At 43.7% G+C, this 27,721-nt stretch overlaps 1 protein-coding gene across 2 annotated transcripts in view; it reads right to left on the bottom strand.

The window, feature by feature from the left end:
• iars1 (isoleucyl-tRNA synthetase 1) overlaps positions 1-27,721 on the bottom strand; it is a 330,949-nt gene that overhangs the window by 35,998 nt on the left and 267,230 nt on the right. For both annotated transcript variants that reach the window (XM_072472632.1, XM_072472633.1), the window contains exons 26-28: positions 9,734-9,908; positions 8,473-8,585; positions 4,212-4,307 (exon numbers count right to left, since the gene is read on the bottom strand). In XM_072472632.1, coding sequence (XP_072328733.1) covers positions 4,212-4,307; positions 8,473-8,585; positions 9,734-9,908 — 384 coding nt within the window. The remainder of the gene's footprint in view (positions 1-4,211; positions 4,308-8,472; positions 8,586-9,733; positions 9,909-27,721) is intronic.

The following is a 27,721-nucleotide window of genomic DNA, read 5'->3' on the forward strand; positions in this document are numbered from 1 at the left end:
ATCGCCAGCCAAGCAGGATTCTCCAGTGTGTGATTAAGGAAACAAAAGCCAGCATGTCGGCCCTCTTCCCCAAAAGTAGTTCTGGCTGGTCTGAAACCATGAAGACTGCCACTCACAGGCACAGCTTCACCCTCACCCCAACAACCTTGGACATCGCCTCGAAGAAGGCTGTCCTGAATCCAAGTCTGGACAGGCCCAGAACTTGTGGGGGTAATTGACCAGGACTCCCTGGCACCATTCACATTTATTCCCCCACCTCCGGGAAGAACCTGTCCATTCGGGTTCTGGTTAGGCTTGCTCTGTACACTACTTTAAACTACATGCGGCTTAGCCTTGCACAGGAAGAGGTGGAGTTGGCCCTACTTAGTGCTTCGCTCAAGTTCCCACCCTACTTCCGTCCTGAGTCCATCCTCCCATTTTTGCCTAGCCCCATCCAGTGGTGTCCTTGCCCATTCCAGAAGTTGTCCATAGATGTCCCCACAGTTCCCTCTCTCTTACTGTCCGTAAAACTCCAGTAGAGTTTCTCTCAGGGCCCTAGGGTACCTCATTGTCTCCTTGTGGAGAAAGTGTTTGATTTGAAGGTGGGCCAGAGTTCCTGTCCTGTCGGTAGCACCTGTTCTTCCGTTAGTTCGTCCAGAGTCACGAGTCTGTCCCCTATCTATGTAAAGGTTCCTGACTGCTGGCGTACCCCCTCCTATCTCCATTTTTAAAGGTGGTGCCGAGCATGGTTGGCAGGAATTTGTGGTTGCCACTGATGGGGGCCATGAAGCACACCCTGGTTAAACCAAAATGTTGCCTCATTTGGTTCCATGTCCTCAATTTGGCAACCACCACAGGGGAGGATGTGTATTTTGCTGGGGGGAGGAGCGCTGCCATCGTGAGCACCTGGCGGGTCGTTCTCGTGCAGGAGGACTCCTCCAGCCTCACCCATTCCATCTCACCCTCTCGACTGTAGCTGTCCAGTGGTAGTATTGCAGGTTTGGTAAGGCCAGGCCGTCCATATTTTTCCTCCTTTGCAGTGTCGACTTGGGGATCATTGGGCTCTCCCCCCCCACCCAAAACACACACACACACACACAAACGGCATGGTCATTTTGTCTATCCCTTGGAAAAAAGCCTTGGGGATGAAGATCGACATGGATCTGAACAGGAAGAGGAATCTCAGCAGACTGTTCATCTTGATCATCTGCACCCTCCCCGCCAGGGAAAGTGGGAGTGCATCCCATCTCTGTAGATCCTTTATAACATTTTAACCTATCGGGCCCTGGGACCTTCACTGTCTGCATGGAGTTGATACTCTCCATGGTCTCTCCCAGTCCTACTGGTGCTTCCAGTTCCCCATGCCTACCATCTCCACGACTGGCATGTCTAGTCCATCAAGGAACCATTTCATCCCTGTGTCCCTGTTGGTGAGCCCGGAGGTGTACAGTCATCGTAGAAGGCTCAAATGCTTGGTTGACCTTTCTTGGCTCGGCTACCAGACCGCCTCTGTTGTCCTTCACCTGCGCTATCTCCCTCGTGGCTGCCTGCTTCCTCAGCTGGTGAGCCAGCAGGTAGCTACCCTTCTCTCCGTGTTCGTAGAAGGTCCCCCGTGTCTGGCAGAGTTGGTGCACTGCCTTCCTGGTGGGTACAGATATTTTAACAAAAAATCCAACTGAAAGGAAAATCATAATAGTTCCATTGTGGCATGCCATTACTAGCAAACAAATGTCAATAATCATTACCATGAAATGAAATATAGTATTGATTCGGGAAAGCAACAGACCATTTAATATAGTGGGCTTCAAAAGTAGAGCTGCCAAAACCTTCCAAATAGGATCTAAGTGATCAACTCCATATAATTATTGTATTCAATATGCAGCAAGATTGTATAATCCACTTTAAAGAAAAAAACTGCCTTTGTAATGATTGGACCACCTGGGGTTTTCACAGAATGTGCCACCTTGCCCAAATTTTGACAAATGTGAGCAAATGGAAGTCACTTTAATCAGCTTAGACACCAATCATTTTCTGCCCTGCAGGAAGAAATAAAAGTGCGCTGACAGAAAACAACCACTGAATACAAGTCGTTTCTGGCAGGCTAATAACTTCTCCAGTTTTCAGTCTTAACAAAAGGCTGTAAAAACAACAAGCTAAACCTTATTTAAATAAAGCTAGAAAATACCCCAACACTCGAGTGTCTTTTAAGCTGCACATCAAGAATGTTAATCTGTTCACTTTGTAATCTAGCTGATGAACTATTAAGAAACATAAGTCAGCATACACCAATTAAATATAATTTACTTTGGGGAAAAATGGCTAAAATACTGAAAATATAAAAAAATATATCCGTTAACTGTCTGGAGTTGGTTATGAAAGAGTGAGGTTGTTTCTGTGATAAATTATTTATTTCAACCTCACTGCAGACTCTTGTATTCTTTAACGTGTACAAAGTGTGGAATTACTTACCATTGCCAATTGTATAAATTCAGGTTGAGAATATACAGGTAAAGGGCATTCAATAGACGATTACTTGAGCATGTAAGAAGAGCCACTTATTGACACTGATGTTGATTGTGGAGTTAGGAGTTCTATATTTGTAATGTTTCATTTTGTAAATAAATCTAAAACTGAGTAAAGATTGACTTCTGGTTTCCGCCTTCACCAACTGGCTGTCAGGAGATTAACAACCATTTTTTGTATTTTGTCATAAAAACCGAAGAATTATGAACGGGGCCCTGGAGTCTGTTCTGTCATTCAATCATGGTTGAATTCCTATATGAACTCCATGCTCCCACCCTATCCCCATATCCCTGATTTCTTCATTCGCCAACAATCAATCAATCTCGGTCTTGAATATTTTGACCAACTAAGCAACACAGCCCTCTGCGGTGAAGAATTATATTGTCAGTTGTGGGGGAATGACACAATCTCTGGGATATCAGGCAGTGACCCTGCTACTTACTTAACAGAATGACACATGTGAATATCATTGTTTGTAGGTATTATGTACACCACTGTTGAAATTTAGTAAATCGGTACAACGCTGTGTCTGCAATTGTCTAATGACAGAAAATAGTTTACTAGCGATATGGGTTAAGAATTCAACTTTGAAGTTCACCCCATGAATCATCTAATTAAGTTGACAACCTTTTAAGCCAAACAGGCAAGTTTCCATTTCAAAACTCCATGCTGAGCTCTACAGGCAGTAACTGAAAATTAAAATTGGTTTCAGCGGCTCTAGATTAAGCGGAGTTTGGGAATGGGAGAAAAAAGTCAGCCCGGGTTTGGCTATCCATAAATCCAAGTTTGTAGGCGGGCACAGGATTAGACTCAGTTGTAGTGTGGTGCTCCCACAATCCAATGATCTGCCAACATTAACTGTCTTGGCTCAGGTGGGATGAATAGTCAGCTGGGTGAGATTCTGGCAGGTACCATGGGCGGGATTCTCCCAATGGGAGTCTAAGTGCCGATGCCGGAGTAAAAACCGTAGTGTTTTACTCCGGCGTCAGCGCCCGTTCCCAGACCCCTATTCTCTTCCCTCCGTGGGGCTAGCAAGGGCGTTGCGTGATTTACAGGGGCGGGGCCTCGGTGTGGCGTCAGAGACCCGGCGCCGTGTAAAAGACGCAACGCCTTGGGTCCCGCGCATGTGCAGCTGGGCCGGCACCAACTGGCGCATGCGCGGTGGCTGTCCTCCCCCAGGCCGCCCCGCACAAAAATGGCGCATGGATCCAGGCTTGCCGGCGGAAGAAAGGAGGCCCGCCGACAGAGAGGCCAGCCCGCCGATCAGTGGGTCCCGATCGTGTACCAGGCCACTCCAGAGGGCCTCCCCCCCCCCCCCCCCCCCCCCACCCTCCCCCCTCCCCCCACAGGCCGCTCCCGGCCCTTGAAGCCCCAGGTCCCGCCAACCCGAGGGCAGGTTAGAACGGCGCCGGCGGGACTGTCAATTTTTTTCCGCCGGCTGCTCGGCCCATCTGGGCCAGAGAATCGCCGCTCACCGTTTGCGCTGATTCTCTGAGCGGCCCGGCGCGGTTCGCGCGGCGCTGGTTTCGGGGTGGGGGTGTGTGGGAGAATCGCGTGCGGGGGTCGGGGCGCGATTCTCCCACCGGGTGGGGTGGGGAGGTGGGGGGAGAATCCCGCCCCTTGTGCTCGTGGCATTGCACTGCAGCAAAGAATCTATATTTTCTAAAACACATCAGGGAGGAAGAAGGGGGAGACAAGAACGAACTTGCCTTTTTTCGAAGTTTTTGGATACGATTTATAACCTCTCGTGCAACGCCTTCATCCTCCATTGACTGGTCAGGTGTAACATCTAAAAGAACCAACGCCTAAAAGCAAAATATTTTAGTCAGGTAACAAAGCCTATACATAATTCCAAACTTCAATAAATAGGGACTCTATAACTATCAAAATCAACATGTAAAGAACAAAATACCACAAACGCTGAAAATGTGACTAAAACAGAAAATGCTGGAAATATTCAGCACATTTGCAGCACCAGTGGAGACGGAAAAGAGTTAACATTTCAAGTCAATTATCTTTCATGGGAACTGAAAGAAGTTAAGAGATGTCAATAAGTTTAAGTAATTACAGAGGCAGGGGAGTTGGGTTAGAAGAGGAGGAGAATGAATCAGGTGGTCTATGATAAGGGGAAAGCAGGAGAAATTAAATGTCAGAAGGGTAATGGTGGAAAACAAAAGGGAGTTATAATGGTTCAAACAAAGAAGCAAAAAGGTCTCTAGGAGGTGGATGAAAAGCAGAAAAGTCATTGAGCGCAATATACCCACTGTTCATGCCGGCTGGATATTCTGGTCCCACGCCGGCTCATGGGTTTCCCGGCGAGGAGGAGCGCAACCACCGGGAATTCCCGTTGACAACGGCGGGGTCGTTAAATCCCGCTGTGGCCGCCTCCACCACAGAAAAGCAAGCAGCGGGTTGGTTGGTAAATCCCGCCCATTGAGTTGAAACGTTAACTGATTCTTTACAGATGCCACCAGACCTGCTGTGTATTTCCAGCACATTGTGTTTTTATTATGTAATGAATAATACAGGGGCTGGCTTAGCACAGTGGGCTAAATAGCTGGCTTGTAAAGCAGAACAAGGCCAGCAGCGCGGTTTCAATACCCGTACCAGCCTCCCCGAACAGGTGCCGGAATGTGGCGACTAGGGGCTTTTCACAGTAACTTCATTTGAAGCCTACTTGTGACAATAAGCGATTTTCATTTCATTCATTTCATTTGTATCGCTGAATATCAAGTATCAGAGTCAGGATAATTTCAAAAGATCAATTGGTTAAGGGACGGATATTAGCCAGGATACTGGGAGAATTTCTTTTGAATAGTGCCATAGATTGGAGATGCTGGGAATCTCCTTAAAGAGAAGGCGAAGATTATATTTGATTGAGATATTTAAAATCACGAAGGGTTTAGACAGAGTAAATAAAGAAAAACTGTTTCCATTGACTGATGGGACAATAACCTGAGGGCACAGATATAAAATGATTGGCAAAAGCACCACAGGCAACATCAGGGAAAATATTTTTATACAACAAGTATTTGTAATGCACTGCTTGAATGGATAGTGGATTCAGATTCAATAGTGGTTTTAAAAGTAAATTGAATAAGTACTTGCATTAAAAACCGCAGGAATATGAGGAAAAAGCAGGGCAGTGAGACAAACTGGATTGTTCTTGCAAAGACCAAACACAGATGCATTAGGACGTTTGGACTCCTTTTTTCCCCCTTAAACTCTGATCCTATGAACTATGCCCCAACAACATTCAGCATCTTTAACAACAATAATTTTCTTTTACATCGTACCCTCACTGAAAAACAAACAGTCTGAAGGTACTTCACAAGAGGCATAATCAAGAAAAGTGTTTTGAAGAAAGAAAGAAATTACAGTTTATAAGCATGGGCGGGATTCTCCCCTACCCGGCGGGCAGGGGGTCGCGGCGGGATGGAGTGGCGTGAACCACTCCAGCGTCGGGCCGCCCCGAAGGTGCGGATTCTTCCGCAACTTTAGGGGCTAGGCCCGCCCCGGAGTGGCTGGCGCCCCGCCGGCTGGCGTGGAAGGCCTTTGGCGTCATCCCCGCGCATGAGCGGGGGGGGGGGGGGGGGGGGGGGGTGGTCACCTACACGTCGGCCATCGCGGAGGCCTACATGGCCGACGCGTAGTAAATGAGTTCCCCCACGGCACAGGCCCGCCCGCAGATCGGTGGGCCCCGATCGCGGGCCAGGCCACTGTGGGGGCACCCCCGGGGCCAGGTCGCCCCGCGCCTTCCTCAGGACCCCGGAGCCTTTTCGCGCGGCAGGTCCCGCAGGTAAGGGACCTGGTTCAATTCATGCCGGCGGGACCGGCATAGCAGCAGCGAGACTTCAGCCCATCTGAATTGCAATCACTGTTCCAATGTAGTAAGTGCAGCAGCCAATTTCACACAAGGTTGCATGGAATTGGGCTCACTTTTTTGAAGCTATGTTGGTTGAGGGATAGATATTTGGCAGTAGAAGGCTTAAAGCTTGGACAAAGTAGTTGTTTTTAAGGAGGGTCCTCTCTTCTTAAAGGGCATCAGAGAGGCGGACAAACAATTAAATGAAGGAATACCATTATGCGGGGCCTAGATAGTTATTAGCATAATTTGCAATAGTGGGCACAGGAAGGGAGGCGCAAAGAGAGGAAGTGAAGGTGAGAAAATGGACAAAGAAAAAAAGTGAAACATCAAGTCATACTTTGGTTTGAATTTTTTGCTCCTGATCACATCGGGAGGGGCTCTTGCAAAATATTGTGAGGACTGCAAAGTCGTGTTTTACATCGGCGTAAATGGGTGACGCAATTTTCCCCTTTCCACACCAGTGACTGGGTAAGTTTTCCAATGATCAAAAACGGGAGAATCATTTGAATATATTAACATAATTATCAGCCCCTCTGCCTGAATCATTCCCCTCTGACCTGTCAGAAAATCCATCCATGACGGCAAGAGTTATTCGTCTCCCAAGACATGCACCTGTTGAACAGACCTCCCAGGAGAGCTCAGGTGAGTGCCAGTGATCAGTGCCAAAGGGCTGTCAGGGTGAACTCCTTTGCTCTCTCTGCACTGGGGTGACCATTAAAAATGGCACCCTTATCCTCAACTAACTTAAGCTGTTGGTGGGGTAGGCGAATCAGAGGCCACCCTGCCAGTGATATGTCCTGCGATCTGCTCCTTGTAGTTTGTTTCTGAAGTCCTGGACTATACGGCGGAGAAAGCCAGTGACTTCAACGCCACTTTTCTGGCCTGAGATCAGTATTCGCTGATCTTCCGTTTTGGGCCCTGCATCTAAGGAAAGATGTGCTGGCCTTGGAGAGGGTCCCGAGGAGATTCACAAGAATGACTTGTAATATGAAGAGCGGTCGAGGACTCTGGTCTGTACTCGATGGAGTTCAGAAAGATCTCATTGAAACTTACGGAATACTGGGAGGCCTAGATAAAAGGAACATGGAGGTTGTTTCCACTAGTAGGAGAAACTAGAACCTGAGAGCAGTCTCAGACTGATGTGACAATCCCTTAAAACAGAGATAAAGAGGAATTTCTTCAACCTGAGGGTGGAGAATCTGTGGAACTCATTGCCACAGAAGGCTGTGGAGGCCAAGGCACTGAGTGTCTTTAAGACAGAGGTAGATAGGTTCGTGATCAATCAGGGGATCAGGGGTTATGGGGAGAAGGCAGGAGAATGGGGATGAGAAAATATCAGCCATGATTGAATGGTGGAGCAGACTCGATGGGCCGAATGGCCTAATTCTATTCCTATGTCTTATAATCAGGCACGTTGACGTTGTGGTTATGCTACTAGACGAATAATTAAGAGGCCTGGAGACAACAGTTCAAATCCCATTATAGCAGCTGAGAAATTTAAATTCAATTAATTAAATAAATCATAGAATTGGATTTCATGATAAAACCTAAAAAGGTAAGAGAGCAGAATTAAAACAAATAAAGTGACAAAACTGCTCAAAATTCTGGAGAACCAGTTATATTTCCACTCATATTAATTATGCAAAAATACAATTTCTTGAAAAATAGGGTTGGTACTGATATTTAAACAAATCAGAAGAGCGAGCTCGTCCCAGTAATGGTGACCACGGAGCTATCGGACGGTTGTTATAATCTATCACCAGCGACTTTCAGGGAAGGAAATCCGTTATCCTTTCCTGGTGTGACATATATGCAACTCCAGAGCCACAATAGTGAGAATGACTCTGAAATGACTGAGCAAGTTGCGCACAAACAAATACATTTGGAATCCACGAGGTTATTGTGCACGAGCATTAATTTCAAAAACAAGTGGAAAGCTAAGCCAAGCAAAACAGTTTTCTCCATTGCTTTTTAACACTTCTACATTAGTACAATGTCACTAATACATTGTAGTTTTACTGTATGACTAATTAAAAACTGCTAATATTTTCCTTCTCCAATTGCATGTTATTCCCCTGTGCATTTAACTAAAGAACACTTACTTGAGCATCAGAATGGGCTTCATACTGAGCACTTGTTCCTGCACTTGGATCAAATGTATATAGAAGTCGCAAGTCTTCCTCATGGAGTTCATGTCCTTCGACAATTATAGTGCCTGTTGACAGAATGCTGAATATGTAGGGTCTCACCAATATCTCAAATGATTTGTGACAGGAATTAAAATTATTTCAAGCAAATATTTCTATTCTTTATCACTTTCTCCATGTATTGATTTCCACAAGGAAACAATTAGTATGATCAACTTCTTTTCTCCTGCACCAGTAAATGATGCATTTGGGAATAACTGACCCGGCTGCTGGGCATTGAAATTGTGAAAAAATACCACTGTAGGAATAGTTTGGGTGTGAAGAAAATCCAACTAAACTAAAGTCCAATGTCAAATCAAATGGAACAAATAGACATTTGCAATATCTAAACAAAATCTATTTTCAAAAGTTTGCTTATATCATGTAAAATTAACAAAAACATTGATTGTGCAGATCTATGGATCTTTTCTTTTTCGGATTTTTTAACTAAAAGGTGGCGGCAATGCAAATTCTCCCAAATGCAGCGGAGGCTAAAAAAATGTAATTTTACGAGGATCAAATCTTCCAATGTGCAGCATTTCCCCAAATCTTATAAGTGGTTCGCTAAAACAGTTATTTTTCATTGGTGGCATAAGTACAATCAAGAATATTTTTCAAAATTTCTATCCTACAACAGTGACCACAATTCAAAAGTATTCCATTGGTTCTAAAACACCCTGAGGCCGTGAAAGTGCTATATTAATGCAATTTATTTAATTTACAAAAATACAAAACTTCACATTGTAATCTCCCCCCAGTTGATTCAAATCTTTGCTGAATTGAAAAAAAGTTAAAATTATTAAATTTCAAACCATTTCCCTCCTTCAATGAAATGAAGCAAATGGTGCTGCACTACCAGTTCAAGAATAATTGCAGTTGTAAGCAATTATAAAGATGTTTATTATGGGTAGATATTATAGGAAACAGGTGGTCCTTTGCTGATTATATTTTAAAATATGAAGGGCTGGAGTCTGGAAACAATGTTGTAGCTTTCTATTGCTCCAAGATGCTAGGGGTTTATTTATATTTTTCATTTCATTACCTGACCGCATGCGATTTGACAGAGATAACATTCAGCCTTGCGCCTCAACTCCAAGTCCAATTATGCTGCGAATATTTTGAAAAATAAATAACTGTTCATTCCACTGCAAATAAGAAGAGGTTTCCTAATACTCACCTGTCTTTTGGAACTCCTCCAACTGTACATTCTGGAGCCCCTTGATGGCGGTTGTAACAGATTTGAATGCGCCCTTCAGACGTTTTCCGAGCACCATGTGATCTGGTTCTGCTCTTAGCAGAATGCCATACTTGCCCTTGTCTGTGGATAATGTCAGCTGACGGACATTTAGTTCCTATTGGGAATTGTAAAAAAACAAATTGAAACGTATTGTGCATCAGAGCCGAGGCATTTTTAAACTTTATTTTTAGGGGGTGGGGGAGGAAGTCATATTCCAATTTGCATTCTCTATCACATTTACTAGTTTCTCTAAATTTACATGTACATATCAGTACCCATTATGACTGAGCATGTTCAATATAAGCCTGCTCATTGTCAACTGTTTCCACATCTGTGAAGCATCCTATATGTACTTTTTATATTCTGGATTAGTACATTATGTGGCCACTTGCTGATGTCAGAACTCAAAACGGAGTCTGTAATTCATCACCTGACCATCAATCCATTATTCTATAAATATATAAAATATAAGGTATTGTTTTCACTACAGTTCAATGTATACCCATTAACTCACAAATAGATGACACAATGGGGATATCAGTAAGCACAATGTCAGGGAGAATGATTATTGTTGCTATTTTCTGATTCAAAAAGACAAGAATATTTTTCTGGTTCCCCTCCCCCTCCCCTCTTTCAACCAGGAGACAGCAGTGCCAAAGGAAGAAAATAAATACGTGTAACCATAAAATCAAAGCATTCAAAAGGCATGAGTAATATTGAAGTGTTTATTCTACACAAGAGTCCAATAAAGCATTTCAGTTACAATTGAATTAACTCCTGAAGTAAAACCTGCAGGAAATCATTAAATTGTAGCTTAAAGAAACAAACAATTACACACCAGAAATGTGCAGTTAATTTTTGAAACTCATGCAAACTTTTATATAGTCTGGCGCAAGTGAACCACCATTTCCACCAGAGAAGAGTTTGCTTGGAACTTGGTAATCCAATAGTCCTCTCCTGACTGTAGAAAAGTGATACAAATTTGCAGTTCATTTAGGTCGGGTATTAGATACTTTGTTTGTGTTAACTAATTACTAGTCTTTGAAGCAACTACCTCATTTCACTGTTACTCAATTACTCCTGATCAGAAAATTCATAGTCAGTTGGGATCTGGATGCAAGTGTGTTGGTGGTCAAATATTACTTGTTTATCAATTTACACTGAGCATGTATATCCGAATAAAAGTTTCTCCTGTAAATATATTCTTTATTGAGAAATATGTACACAATTATTTTCACACATTTTCTGATGTCAATTGCTAATAATAACATTGGAACATCCAGTTCCATAAGCGCTTCAAACCTACTGAATGATACTCCGGTCATGATGTTCAGAATTTTTTTTTTTGGAAATGTTTGTTGCTTTTAATTAGTCTGCAATTCTTTGCTGAGACAAAATTGACGAGACACAAAATTGACTGGGAAACGTGGTGAGCGGTGTTTGAAGGGGTCCGTATTGGAATGCTCATTCGTTATATATACATACACAAATGATTTGGACCAAGGTAATCAGAGGAAAATATCAAAACATGCCAAGGACACCAACTTCAGGGACAAGGTTTTTCAAATTATGGGTTGCGACCCGCAGGTGGGGGTCAGGAGGGTTGCAGCATTCCCGATTACAGGAGAAGCGCCCAAAGGCCTCGACCAGCTTTTCAGTTGAGAATGCTGGCTGCAACCGGGTTTTAAATTTGAACAATACTGTCTTCCCGCCAGAAGTGGCGACAGCGAGCAGGTCACGCGTCCTTCACGTCCGTGCTTTTGGCGCAAAATCACAGAGGAGAGATTCCTCCATTTTCCAGCTGCGAGCAAGCAGGTCAACAGCACTTTGAAGAACTGAAGAAGGATCAGGTCGTTTTGTTATAAGGAAGAGAGGGCCAGAGGCACAAACAGGCCAGGATCTCACAACTGAATCTGTTGGAGACAGCTGCTCAGGAGAGTCCATGGTGGGGCAAAGCAGTGCTAGTGTGAGCTGTATACAGAGCTTCAAGGCCTCTGGTGAGCAACCTATTAAAAAGAAATGGAAATCGGGAACAAAGCAGTATAAAGATGATTTTTCTGAGATATGGCTTTGTTAATTGTGCCAATACATATCAGGATGCAAAGCCCATATGTGTTAAATGCAGGGAAGTGCTGGTAAATGAAAATTTAAAACCTTCAAAACTTCAATGTCATTTGAAGACTAAGCATGGGGAGTTAGAGGACAAATCTCTGGATTTTTTTTTGCAAAGGATGCAGTGAGAACTTAAATCATCAGCTAAAGTCCTTAGTAGAAATGTAACATTGAATGACAAAGCAACCGAGATTGTGAGGACCAAGCAGAGTCACCTGTCGCCTTAAAGGTAAGTGAGGGTCAGCCGGCATGGGTCCCGAAGATCAGCTGGTTGGTAAAAGTGGGTCACAGGAAAAAAAGTTTTAAAAAAACACATGGTAAATTTGTGAGGATTGAGTAAGTTTGTAGATGGACCAAAGCCAGAAAATGGACAAGAAGTTAGACAATGTTGTTTACAACCAGGAAAATATGAACCAAGCAATAGAGCAGGGAGATTTTGACTGTAACAGTCGTTAACAGCTGGCAATACCAGCATATACGGCCAAAAATTAATAAAATACAAAAACAAGAAAGTGATGCTGAACTCTTACAAGAACATGGTTGCAGTTGCAGAAGCATAGGCAGTTTTGGGAATCCCATTATAGGTCCAGGCTTAATTCATTAATTCACCGGGCCTGGGATCTGGGTTTGATTCCGGACTTGGGAGATTGTGTGTGTGGAGTTTGCACTTTCTCCCCGTTTCTGCGTGGGTTCCCTCCGTGTGCTCTGGTTTTCTCCCACATGACGTGCAGGTTAGGGGATTGGCCATGTTAAATTGCCCCTTAGTGTCCAAAATAAAAGTTAAGTGATGGACATGGATAGGGTGGGGGTGTGGCCTAGGTAGGGTGCTCTTTCAATGGGTTGGTGCAGACCCGACGGGTCGAATGGCCTCCTTTTGCACTGTAGTGATCCTACAATGTTCATGAACTGAGATTACAGACATAAAAGCAAAAATTAGTTCCCAACCAGTAGAATGGAAATGCTTAATCAATGACCAGATCATTATATTCAAGTGTATGAAGGGTAAGGATGAAAAAAAATTACGATAAGTTGTTTTCACTTGTCAATGAAAGGTAATAACAGGCTGCAAATTTCTGATTATGGAAAAATTGAAAGATGCAGAAAAATTGGCCAGATTTTGATGTATTATTAACTGCGAGGCTGTTAAATTGACAGCAACATCCAGTGCTTACACATGTGCAATGTCCAAATTACTGTCAGTGATATCCTGCCCCTCCACCAGCTGAGCTGTTGCAGTCTTTGTCAATGAATCTGTACAAACATCACTATCATGGCATCAACTGAGGCTAATTGCCCATTATTCTCGCATTAAAATCAGATGACAAAGTTAGTTACTCCTGAACATACAAGTCGTGAGTTCTTAACTGATGATTAAGGGATGATTACTGTTGAATAACCACTTTAGCACTGAAAATTAATATACAAGGATGGAATCACATCAGCTTAGAAGACAATTAATGTTGCAGATTTTGAATAACTCTTTTTTAGACTTTACTACTTTTCTTTTTTATGACTGTCTCTAAATTCCATGTGTATATCAGAAACTTTATTTCACGTCCTTGATAATAGTTTCAATGTTACTTCGATTTCCTGTATTTTTTTTCCACTTCTTGCTTCACCGTCCATGTTGCTCAGAGAAATTTTCAATCTGATAGTTTGTAGCGTCTCCCTGCTCCTTGATTTGTTCACAGACGCTGCAGATCCCCTGTCGCTGGTGGTCCATGGGATCAGATGCCAGAAATGATCACTGACAAATCTGTAAAACCATAACTGCACACGAGGAGAATGCTCAAAGGCATTTGTTTGCCGTTCCCAGCAAATTCCAGGCCAATGTCCTCATACCGAATGCTGAAGAGATTCCATCAGCTATTGAAGCAGAGCCTACAAGTTCGTCAATTAAAAAAAATACAATTCCCACAGCTTACAACAAGCATGCTAGTGTCAACACAATTTGCCCCGAGCATGAAAGCCGGTACAACCTGATAACCGAGATCCAGAAGCAGGCCAACAAGAGATTTACCTGCACTTAAATGCACAGAGGTAATCTTAAATCTTCCACCTCTCAATTTACCATCTAAATACCTAGTGTCATTGTGTATGCATTGTGTACCCAGATTCCACATTCTCTACAAGCCAAAGAATCATTTAAGAGGTGGCCAGGCAGTGACAGGACAGAAGGAGTGATAGTTAAATGGGTCAAGTCCTCTCTCATGCCACTTATAACTGAAAATGTTGCAACTTGCCCCCTTGTGCACAAAATTATTCCACAATCAGTAACAAGATGGATAAATGGTCCATAACTTCCAGGCTCCCTAGCATCAGATTACAGTGCACCTAAAAGATGCGCTGGGGGACCCCTCTCTAATCATCACAAGTGAGCATTTGCATGGCAATTGCCTAGAAGTGCATACTTTCTCTGCACAATAACGCTGTGAATCATCCAAATATTTGATTTAAGATGCAAACTTCGTATGGTTCCAGATGTGTTACACCACGAATTACTCAGAAAACATAAGATTAAAACCTCTTCAAATTCTGGGTAAGTATTGTAAAATCCCAGATTGACCACTCAAATGGGACTCCCCCCACACCCCTGAACCCCAATGGGGCCTACCCCGGCTAACCATGCCCATCCCACCCATCCCAGGATCTCCCTGGGATTATCCAGGACTCTAGCCCCCCCCCCCCCCACCTCACAGGCCCAAATCTCATCCCTGACCCGCAACTGGAGGCTCCCACCCTTCCAACCCCCGACCCAACCCACCACCCCCGATGTCCGACCCGCTTCCCCTCCAATGAGACCTGTCCCCCGATGCTCAACCTGACCCCCGATGCTCAACCTGACCTGACCCACCCATCTCCCGATGTCTGAACTTCCCCACTTCCCCCACCCCCAAATCCTAGTCACTTACCATACACATTTACCTTTGCCCTGGCCCGTCAATTTCAATCGGATCTTTAAATTTACCTGCTTTATGGCATCTAGTGCTGTAAAAAGGGGGCGTGTCCTCCTTCAATCCAACTCTGCTGGATTGTGACACTGAGCCCCAGAGATAGCTGTGTGAGACAGGCACAGAAGAAATTTGGCGTAGTAAGTGGGCGCAGAGCGGAAATCTGGCACCGATTCCCACTCCAAGGAGGTTACAGCCTTCTGACGGTTATTCTTTGAAAGTCCCAAGTCCTTGGCAGACGCTTCAGCACTGGGTGGTGGGGAAGGGAAGCTGTATTGTTGGAGGTGACTCTTTGCTTGAATCATTAAACTGTGATTCCACTGTATATTCAGATGGATGTTCAGGGCATCACGGCAGCACAGTGGATAGCACAATTGCTTCACAGCTCCAGGGTCCCAGGTTCGATTCCGACTTGGGTCACTGTCTGTGCGGAGTCTGCACATCCTCCCCGTGTGTGCGTGGGTTTCCTCCGGGTGCTCCGGTTTCCTCCCACAGTCCAAAGATGTACAGGTTAGGTGGATTGGCCATGCTAAATTGCCCTTAGTGTCCAAAAAGGTTAGGTGGGGTTATGGGGATGGGGTGGAGGCTTAAGTGGGGTGCTCTTTCCAAGAGCCAGTGCAGACCCGATGGGCTGAATGGCCTCCTTCTGCACTGTAAATTCTTTGAAAAGATACTGCATCAATAGTCAAAGAATAACCGTCAGAAGTCATTGGGCTGTAACCTCCTCGGAGTGGGAAATCGGTCCCAGAATGCCGCTCTGTGCCCACGTACCTATGCCAAATTTCTTCTGTACCTGTCTCGCCCAACCTTCCGACTCAGGCCGGGCAAGAGGTAGGCCAAACTGAGAGACTGACTGATATCTTAACTTGGTAGTTAATGTAATTCTTAGCATAATCAAGTGTTATCCAATGGCGGAATCACATCTAACATTGGACACTTTGTCCTGAGTTCTACAAGTACCGGTTGGGTACGATCAGTACTGTGCCTGTTGCGAACAGCCAAAGGGACATGCTGTTTTATACAAATCACCAGGTGTTGGGACGTACGACCTACATACCTGGCATCACAACGGCACTAAAATTCATAGACCACAATATTAATTTGTGTAGTAGGCAGGATGTCTTTTTGGCAGCATCCTGTTAGACCTTGGAGTAATTGACATACCAGAGAGTCAAAACATTTTGCAATACTTCAATGGGGTCACTTCAATTGTCATTATTTTTACACTCAGAATCCCTTAATTTAGATAGACATCAATTTGAATGCCAATAATCGCTTGGGCATTGCAAACTGTGGACATTTTAAGCAGAATTCCTGTTGGCACTAACACTATGATGTGAAGGTCGGGAAACAAATAATTGAATGTTTTGAACTCATCAATTAAGCTAGTTAGTAGCTCACTATCGCATCTGAAGTCCGGGAAACAGTTTTAGCTCAATATTGAAATAAAAAATAAAACCTTCGAGCGAGGATGTCTAAAAGACTCAAGTGCAAGCTTAAAACCTCAGTTCCTTTCTCCCCCTACCAATTCATCATCAGGACAGCAGAGCCTTCACAAAAACCAACCCCTGCTCAGCTGCAAAAGTCTCATGAGGAGATTGTTTCCTCATCTCTCTACTGAGCTGAGTAATCTATCAACAAGGACGACTGTCACTGGACTTGTAGAGGCCATTTTGCTCTGACTGCCCAACCTTCTCAAACATACAGCACCCCTTAGGGCTTTTAGAAATAGGTTAAAACTGATTTTTAAATATTAATTTCTGGCTTTTGCTTGCTGAGTGAATACGTATTGATAGGTTGGATTTCAGATAAGTTTCCAGTAAAATTAAACACAAAAACAGGGACACTTGGCTGATAATTTCTCAGCAGAGGTAAAAACAGATTTTCTTTGCTGGATAATTGCATTAACTGCCATGGAAGTGCAGCTGTGAAATAGTTGACAGGTTAATGGTGTTCTCCATTGGAGAAATTGTGCCAGGATGGCCAACTCCTTGACAAACATTTATCAGGAATATGGATAATTAAAATATTGGGTCTCTGCAAACATATCAGTTGAATCACTTGATTGACAACTCAAGGTAAAGCCATAATAAGGTACACGGGAAGCCTTGCTAAAATTGAACTTCATTACGTGAATAATGGGATGAAGTAATTATTTGATAACATATGAATCCGCAGTAGAGAAAAAAAGGTATAAAGTGTGAGAACAGATTTTTCAGAATTCAGCGAGGCCTGATTAATCATTCAACAAGGCCCAATTAGTCATTAATCCATCAAGTTCAAGAACTGTAGTGTGTGAATTCCCCAATGTCTTGTGAAGTCCTGGTGTCATTAGTATTAATAATTATCATTGTGTGCTTAATTCCTTTGAAAGTCAATAAATGCCTTTGAATCTCATTGATTTATAAGAACAAACTTTCATTCCTCCGGGTGCTCCGGTTTCCTTCCACATTCCAAAGATGTGCAGGTTAGGTGGATTGGCCAGGCTAAGTTGTCCCTTAGTTAGCTCGAGTTACTGGGGTTACGGGGATAGGGTGGAAGCCTGGGCTTAAGTGCGGTGTACTTTCCAAGGGCTGGTGCAGACCCGATGGGCCACATGGCCTTCTTCTGCACTGTAAATTCTATGATTCCCTCAATACCTCCTTTCTGTTAGTGATGATAACAGGTGTTCTCAGTTTGGATCTAAAATGAAGACATTTTCTTGAACCAAACTAGTTCAGACACACTGCTTTTAACTACTGGATATGAAAATTAATTTGGGTCTAAATAAATTCTACAAGTTCAAAGAATGGAAATGTTCTAATTGCTCACCTTGTATATGAAGTATATTAATCAATTCCACAACCAAGTTGTACTTTTAGAATTCTATGTCAGTCAAAAGACAGATAACAGATTCAGCTGATATTCCACCGTGGAATATTGACAACCAGTCTAAACGGCCAGAATTATCCGGCTGATCGCTGGTGGTGGGATACTCTGGTCCTGCTGGCAGCAGACCCCTGCAGCTTTCCCAGCGGTGTGGGGTGTCTTCAATGGAAATTTCCATTCACAGCGGCGGGAACAGAGAATCCCACCGTCAGCGAACGGCATGCATCTCCCGCCGCTGAGAAACACGCAGCTGGGGTCATTTGAAACCATTTGCATCCGATAAACAGGCTGGAAGCCAGATTCTCCATGCTCCAGTGATGCTACGCCCCTCTCGGCCAGGATTCACAAGGTGTGGATTGGTGCATGAATTTCCAAGCGTGGCCTGACATGGTGGGTCATGGTAGCATGTAAGTAACTGGGGGAGCGGCGCCAATGTTGTTGGGGTGGCCAATGGACTTTGGAGGGCACCTATATGCAAATCCTGCCAACCACACCCACCAGCATTCCCCCATCAGAGGCCCCCATCTGACCTCTAAAAGAAATCCCATCAGACCCCTAAAAGAGATCCCCTCATCAGACACTGAAAAGAGAACCCCTCCAATCAGAGACCCCTCCCATCAGAGACCCCTCCATCAGAGACCCCTCCATCAGAGACCCCTCCATCAGAGACCCCTCCATCAGAGACCCCTCCATCAGAGACCCCTCCATCAGAGACCCCTCCATCAGAGACCCCTCCATCAGAGACCCCTCCATCAGAGACCCCTCCATCAGAGACGCCTCCATCAGAGACACCTCCATCAGAGACGCCTCCATCAGAGACGCCTCCCAAACAAGACGCTTCCCATCAGAGACGCCTCCCATCAGAGACGCCTCCCATCAGAGACGCCTCCCATCAGAGACGCCTCCCATCAGAGACGCCTCCCATCAGAGACGCCTCCCATCAGAGACGCCTCCCATCAGAGACGCCTCCCATCAGAGACGCCTCCCATCAGAGACCCCTCCCATCAGAGACCCCTCCCATCAGACACCCCTCCCATCAGACACCCCTCCCATCAGACACCCCTCCCATCAGACACCCCTCCCATCAGACACCCCTCCCATCAGACACCCCTCCCATCAGACACCCCTCCCATCAGACACCCCTCCCATCAGACACCCCTCCCATCAGACACCCCTCCCATCAGACACCCCTCCCATCAGACACCCCTCCCATCAGACACCCCTCCCATCAGACACCCCTCCCATCAGAGACCCCTCCCATCAGAGACCCCTCCCATCAGAGACCCCTCCCATCAGAGACCCCTCCCATCAGAGACCCCTCCCATCAGAGACCCCTCCCATCAGAGACCCCTCCATCAAAGTGAAGAGAGCAGTCCAGGCAGGAGGTTGAAAATCACTGCATTTTTCACTTACCATCTCCTGACAACTGCTGCCTCAGAGAGAAATATGCAAAGTAGCAGCTGTAACAAGTGTCAAAGACTTACTGGAAAGTCCAGTACACTGCAAAGGCCTTGACAGCCATTGAACATCCTTTCAATTTCACATAGTAATCCATTGCATTAGCCAGTGATTGATAGTTTTGTTATTCCAGAGGCAGCTGTTTGGTGAATTGTTCACTGATCTTTCCTTTCAAGCTTGAATACATCTGCATTACTCTGCTTTGAAGCTAACCACAATGTTTATAAACTCTCTTGCAATGATTGATAGCCCCTCATTAAATCAAAAGCAGCTAAGTGCTTTAACTTCCTCTGTTCACAATCTGTTGTTCCATTCAATTAGATTAAAGTTGATGTGTAACCTCACTTCATACACCTGTCTTTGACCATGTCACTTAATACCTTTAGTGTACAAAAATCTATCAAACTCATTTAAAATTAACTTCTGATCCAGTATGTATGGCCATCTGTAGGAGATAGTTCCAATTCTCTACCATCCTTTCTGTGTAGAAGTACTTCTTGAAAGATCTGGCTCGAAATTTTAGACCATGTCTCCTAGTCCTGTGCTTCCCAACCAGTGGAAGTAGTTGCTACCTGCTCTATCTGTTTGTCTTAATATCTTACAAACTTGTTCAAATCACCTCTTAGCCGTCTAAATTCAGGGAATTCCACCATAGTTTGTCTATCACTCTTCGTAATTTAACCCATGGAGTCCAGGTAAGATTTTGGTAAATCTACCCTGTGGTCCTTATATCCCTCTTTCAATCTGCTGCGCAGTATTCCAAATATGGTTTAAGGAGTCCTTTGAATAGCTGAAGAATGACTTTGACCCCTTGTATTCTACCCGTTTAAATATAAATGTCAGCACTGTAATAGCTTTTTAAATTATGTTTGGTATCAGTTCATGATATTTTAATGATATAAATACCTTAAGACCCAACTCACCAGCCTACACTTTCCTTTATGTGGAAAACTAAGAGGAACTTATGTTCAGATCACAGAAAACAATTGGCCTAAATTGCTCAAAAAGAAGCAGAATCAGCGGCATGGAAATCCTGAATTTCAAAGACCGCCAAAGTCATGGAGAATGGAATCTTGTGGAGGCACCCGGGTCTCAGCTGCTGATTGGAGAGCCCTGCCACATCTTGTTCCACTCAGGCACTTGACAGGCCACTGGTGAGCAGAAGTATTGTCCAACAAGAGCTCCAGCCAATCAGAGACTGGCAGCTTTTTAAAAAATTAATTCACGGGATGTGGGTGTCACTGGCCAGGCCAGCATTTATTGCCCATCCCTAATTGCCCTTGATGTGCTGGTGGTGAGGTGCCGTCTTGAACCGCTGCAGTCCATGTGGTGTGATACACTCACAGTGCTGTTGGAGAGGAATTCCAGGATTTTGACTCCGAAACATGAAGTTGCGGCGATATATTTCCAAGTCAAGAGGAGGGTCGTGGAGGATGAGGGGGGTGGATTGGCGTGAAGGGCAGGAAGTGCTTCTCAGCATGTCACCCCTCCTTGTGCTGTGTCCCACGATAGGGCCTTTGAATATGCTTTTGGCAAGCCAAAGCTGTAACCACAGCTAGGAATAACTCAACAAATTATGAACTTGCATAAGTAGCAAAATCTCCAACAACATACAGGAAACAAGTTTTTGACAGCTTCTGACAATTTTAAATCCAATCTCTTATAAATTTTCAATCTGACAATAGACATTTCCAACTGTCACCAAAACTGCAAAATTGAACTGACATGCCCGCACCGTTAAAATCATCAGTATAGACAGTGGGCTTATACCAGCGACAGGCTGATACGGCTTTTAAGTGGGCACTAATTCACTTTATTAATTTTAAGTGGGTCTTCCAGATAAGGACACAAATCGGTTGGAGGTGGGATCTCCACCCACCACCCTCCCATCTGATTAACCGACCCCCACCAAACTCCCAAGGGGGAAGGCATACGATTCCACCCACCATCTCTCCCTCCTTCATATTAGATGTGACACTCACAACTATGTCATAACCAATGTCTTCTGAACATTCAGGCAATGAGGAAGCACATCTGACTTCGACCAGTGTCTCATGATTCTAAATGGGAGATGCCATCCTATTAGAATTGAGTTAAAACCGTTGCCAGGGGTAGCACGGTGGCGCAGTGGTTAGCACTGCTGCCTATGGCGCTGAGGACCCTGGTTCGATCCTGGGTCACTGTCCGTGTGGAGTTTGCACATTCTCCGTGTTTGCGTGGGTTTTACCCCCACAACACAAAGATGTACAGCTTAGCTGGATTGGCCATGCTAAATTGCCCCTTAATTGGAAAAAAAATAATTGGGTACTCTAAATTTAAACAAAACGTTGCCAGAGCAAGGACAATGGTTTCAAACAAAGGTTTTAATTATTTTTCAGCCAGTGTACAACAGTTTACCCAAAGTAAGTCAGGATTTACAAGCTTGAATACAAGGATGTTGGGTGAATAGGAACTAATTATCAAGGCAGGCATAATTGCTCTCAACTGAAGTAAGACAAATAACAGAGTAAAATTAAATCCATGACAAAGAGCAAGTTAAGGTTCAACCAAAGGCATATCACAAAACGAAATGTTCTAACAGAATACTAGATAAATACTGTCAGTGTTGTCATCCTGAAAGTACACTGACACACTATTTTTTAAAAATCTGGTGGTGTAAATACTTACGAGGCCCGACAATAAGAGGACAAAAAGAATTGTAGACATGGTTCATAATGAGGTTATGTGGAGAAAAATATGAAGGATCACCGTACCAAATCAGCAGTTCAAACCTCTGAATTTACATGTTATTTTACATTGGGTTTATGGAAAATTCAAATCTGAAAGGAAAAAGAAGCCAACCCTAAAAAGAAAAATCTTCACGTTCATGAGTAATCCTTAAACTTCAAGCTGTGGTTTTATAACCATTGCTTGGAGTAAGTCAACATTTCATGAACATGGGGCAAGATCTGCTGCAAGAAAAAACAGCCTTTGATCATTCCAAGTCCAATCTCTTTTAAATTTCCAATGTGACAATAATAGAGAACTCGAACTGTCACCAAATAAGAGGAGCTGATGCCAAAATTGAGCTGACACCGTTAAAATCAAGGACTGAGCCAGCATACATTCTGATCTTATCTGCACTCCAAACCAAATTAATGAAGTTTTATTTCTTCCACCAACACTTCAAAACATTTTTACAATAAACAACAAAGTGCTTTGTGGCATCCTTAATTACAACTAGTTCTCTCTACAATATTAAGAGCAAAACAGCACAAAAACATCTCACTGCTGGCTTCATTACTCAGAGATGGCACTTAGACTGATGAACAGAAGGAAGAAAATTACCATATTCTCAACTACTAGCTGGAGAAACCAGATTACATTTCAGAATCCAAAAGGGTTGTTAAACTTCCAATTGACTTTCAGCAAGTTCATATTGGGCCCAATATTTATCAAGTGGTTCAAAGTCTGTGTACCTCACAAGAAATATCTAGCTACTTCCAAAAATGGTAAAACTGGATCAAGATCCATAAAGGACAAATGTGGGCATTTTAACTACCCAAAGTTGGGTGGCAGTAATCAACTTTAAGATTGGTTATACTGCATTTTACATTACTTAATTGAAAAACATAATTTTTTTTTAAAAAAGCCACAAGACACAAATTTATCAACAAAAATAAGGATTAAGTCGGTTCTATAATGGGCACACAATCCACTCTGCCAGTTTAGTAGCAAAAGATTGATATTATCATCAATAACATCCTTTCAGCAAAATAATTATTCTGTTGCGAAACTGCATCATTTTGGAATCAGCATTGGTGCTCTGCTGAAACTGTATGGCAGCCTTCTGCCTCTACAGGAGAAAATTAGATGGAGAAGGATTCATTGATTCAACCACTGATTCTAACACCCCGCTGTAGTAATTCTAAGTAGGAGTCTCACACCTGAGCCTCATCAAGCCATGCCTATGCAAACTGACCAGAAAAACACAAGTTCAGGCAATTCTGGATGAACACATCCTTTTCTAGTAGTTGAATTGTTAAATTGGAATAACATAACTTGCCCTTGAAAGTACTTTATGCCAGTATTTTGAGCCCCTCTTGTCCTCAATCGTCAGTCATTGTCAAATGATATAAACCAATCTTGCTTAGTGGAGAATTGCTTCGACTAACGAGTCAGATACTCACGGGTGTTTTCAGCTGATGTTGGGGTCTGCACTACAAGTTGGTAAACTGAGTGATCAGTGATGAGATGATGAAGTGAATCGACCCAGATAGCGTAAACAGTGTTATGGGTCAGGTTTTAGAGAACCCCAAAGTGTATCATGGAGTTCACCTGACCCACAACTTTTAATAGATTGTGGTATGGGGAGCACACGGCTCACTCTACAGATATGGTATAGCAGAAAATGGACCAGTGTTTTTTAAAACATAACAATGTTTATTCTATGAACTCAAGTTAACCTTTTTAAGACAGTGAATATCTTAGCAACCAGTAAATCAAATACACCCCCCAAGGAATACAACACTAATTTTCTGTATGCCGTCCTTTTAACATCCAAAAGACTTAACAAACCTCCAAACAGGAGCACATCAGAGTTTACATTCAAGACCAAAAGCATTTATACTTCTGAATTCACCAAATGATCCATAGATAGTTTTTGCATGGCAGAGATCAACAGCAGTGCAGCTCACAGACACACCCAAGATTTTATCAAACTGAAACTAAAAAGCAGAAGTGGAGCTCAGCTCCACCCACACTCTGACATCACTACAGTAAAATGAGCAGTTCCGTTTCTTAAAAGGTACATTTCTTAAAGGGTACTCTCACATGACACCTCCCCTCCCCCCCCCCCGCCAAGAAAAACAAACAAACCATCAACTTAAAGATGGTTTCATTTTTCACATGTGCACTATCCTTTAAGAAATGCACACAGTAAATATACTTGTCTGTTTAACAAAAACAACACACGCAAACAGGTATAATAATAAAGTCCATTTTTTCCGTTCTTCTTCTTCCAACTGAATTCCTTCATGATTGACAGTCTCATTGACAGGAAGGTCTCTGCACGATCCGTCCAATTCTCTACGCCTCAGCATTTCTCTTTAAATCTGATAAGGTCCACAAAACCTTGCTTTTCAAGGTTCACCTACCACTAGTAACAACACTAACACTTTATCTCCACTGGCAAAACTACGAACTTTGGATTTCTTGTCCGCGACTCGTTTCATCACATTTTGTGCAACTTTTAATTGTTGTCTAGCCAATTCACCTGCTCTATTTAATCATTCCCTAAAATTTGACACGTAATCCAATAATGTAATTTCCGATTTCTCACCCACCAATTTTTCCTTAATCAATTTAAGTGGTCCTCTTACCTCATGACCAAAAATTAGTTCAAAAGGACTAAATTTGGTTGATTCATTAGGAGCATCACTAATCGCAAACAGAACGAATGGAATTCCTTTATCCCAATCCTCTGGATAATCTTGACAATAAGCCCTCAACATTGTCTTTAAGGTCTGATGCCACCTTTCTAATGCTCCCTGCAATTCTGGATGGTACGCAGTTGATTTAAAATTTTTTATTCCTAAGCTATCCATAACTTCTTTGAATAACCTTGAGGTAAAATTTGATCCTTGATCAGATTGTATTTCTATGGGTCGTCCATATCTCGTAAAGAATTTAAGTAACTCCTCCACAATCTTTTTAGCTGTAATATTACGTACTGGAATGGCCTCTGGAAACCTAGTAGACACATCCATTATAGTCAAAAGGTATTGATTCCCACTTTTTGTTTTAGGAAGCGATCCTACGCAATCAATTAGGACCCTTGTAAAAGGTTCCTCAAATGCTGGAATGGGTATTAAGGGCGCTGGTTCTATCACTGCTTGAGGTTTCCCTATCACTTGACATGTGTGACATGATTGACAAAACTTAACTACATCTTTATGAAGTCCAGGCCAATATAAATGTTTCTGGATTTTAGCTTGAGTTTTCCTTATCCCCAAATGATCTCCCACTGGTACCTTATGTGCAACTTGCAACACCTCCTTTCTATACCCTACCGGCAATACTACTTGATGTAACTTCTGCCCACTTTTCATCCGCCTGCATATGTAAAGGTCTCCATTTTCTCATCAAGACATCACTTTTCCGGTAATAACATTCTGGTATACACACAGATTCCTCTTCTGTGTATGCTTTCTGATACATCCGTTTTATTTCTATATCTTTTTGTTGTAACTTTGCCAATTTCCCTGAACTAAAAGTATCTGCCTCATCCTCCACCTGTTCTTGTTCTTTTTTTTAAAATATGTTTTATTGAAATTTTTTTCCCAAACAACAATTTTTCCCCTCTTACAAAGCAAACGCAACAATAATACAGAAATTTTTAACAATACACAAGTAACAAAACCCCTTTATCTTTGACCTAAACTAAACTAACCCCACCCCCCCCTCCTTCCCCCTGGGTTGCTGCTGCTGGTCATCTGTCTTCCCTCTAACGTTCCCCTAGGTAGTCGAGAAATGGCTGCCACCGCCTGGTGAACCCTTGAGCCGATCCTCTCAGGGCAAACTTTATCTGCTCCAGTTTAATGAACCCCGCCATATCATTTACCCGGGCCTCCAGTCCGGGGGGTTTCGCCTCCTTCCACATGAGTAGGATCCTGCGCCGGGCTACTAGGGACGCAAAGGCCACAACGTCGGCCTCTTTCGCCTCCTGCACTCCCGGCTCTTCCGCAACTCCAAATAAAGCTAACCCCCAGCCTGGTTTGACCGGGGCCTTCACCACCCGCGAAATCACTCCCGTCACTCCCTTCCAATACCCTTCCAGTGCCGGGCACGCCCAAAACATATGTGCGTGGTTTGCCGGGCTCCCGCCACACCTCCCACATTTGTCCTCCACTCCAAAGAACCTGCTCAATCTTGCTCCCGTTATGTGTGCTCTATGTAGCACCTTAAATTGAATCAGGCTAAGCCTGGCGCATGAGGAAGAGGAATTTACCCTGCTTAGGGCATCAGCCCACATACCCTCCTCTATCTCCTCCCCTAGTTCTTCTTCCCACTTTCCTTTTAGTTCGCCCACCGACTCCTCCCCCTCTTCCCTCATCTCTCAGTAAATCTCTGACACCTTGCCCTCTCCGACCCACACCCCTGAAAGCACCCTGTCCTGTATCCCCTGTGTCGGGAGCAACGGAAATTCCCTCACCTGTTGTCTAGTAAACGCCCTCACCTGCATATATCTCAAGAAATTTCCCCGGGGCAACTTATACTTTTCCTCCAATGCTCCCAAGCTCGCAAAAGTCCCATCTATAAATAAATCTCCCACCCTCCTAATTCCCAACTGGTACCAGCTCTGAAATCCTCCATCCATTCTTCCTGGGGCGAACCTATGGTTGTTCCTGATTGGGGACCCCACCAGGGCTCCCCGCACCCCTCTCTGTCGCCTCCACTGTCCCCAGATATTCAATGTTGCCGCCACCACCGGGTTCGTGGTAAACTTTTTAGGTGAGATCGGTAGCGGCGCCGTCACCAGCGCCTCTAAACTCGTCCCTTTACAGGACTTTCTCTCCAGTCTTTTCCACGCCGCTCCCTCACCCTCCATCATCCATTTACGTATCATTGCCACATTGGCGGCCCAATAGTAATCGCCCAAGTTCGGTAGTGCCAATCCTGCTCTGTCCCTACTACGCTGAAGGAACCCCCTCCTTACTCTCGGAACTTTCCCTGCCCACACGAAGCTCGTGATGCTCCTGTCTATTTTATTAAAAAAGGTCTTGGTGATTAGTATAAGGAGACATTGAAATAATTCTTGTTCTTTTTCAACCATCTGATCAAAAATCGTTTCTGACGATTGCACTTCAACTTCATCTTCACTCTGATTTCTCCTCTTGTTTTAACCTGTGACTTTGCGACCTTGTTACCACACAATCCGGAAAAATCCCAGGATTTTCGTCCTTCAACACTTCAGTTGTCAGATTTTCCACTGGCTTATCAACCACAGTAGGCATCACTCCCACTTGCGATCCAGCTATATCATTACCCAAGATAAACTGTATTCCTGGACAAGATAGTTTCTCTATTACTCCTACTACCACTTCACCACTCTTCACTGGGCTTTCCAACCTTACCTTATATAATTGAACACTACTCCTCTCACCCTGAATTCCACATATTACCACCTTTTCTGGCAACATTCTTCCCAACCTACATAACTTATCTCTTACCATTAAAGATTGACTAGCTCCCGTATCTCTTAAAATTGTGACTTCTTTACCTACTCCTCCTGATACACGAGTAAACTTTACCCACACAAGTAAATTCTTTAAAGACATCTGGCACCTTCTTATTAATCACCTCTTGATCAGGCTGTACAATCTTTTGCACTTCCTTCGCTTCCCTTGGGCTTTCCTTTACCACTCTAACAAGCCCCACTGTCTTATCCTGTTTTACCACATCAGCCTTCCCAGTGCTTTTCCTCAACCACCAACACTGTGACTTTACATAGCCTAGTTTATTACAGTGAAAACATTTGAAACTTTTCATGTCTCTTCCA

The sequence above is a fragment of the Scyliorhinus torazame genome, chromosome 13 (assembly GCF_047496885.1).
Source record: "Scyliorhinus torazame isolate Kashiwa2021f chromosome 13, sScyTor2.1, whole genome shotgun sequence".
Taxonomy (NCBI): domain Eukaryota; kingdom Metazoa; phylum Chordata; class Chondrichthyes; order Carcharhiniformes; family Scyliorhinidae; genus Scyliorhinus; species Scyliorhinus torazame.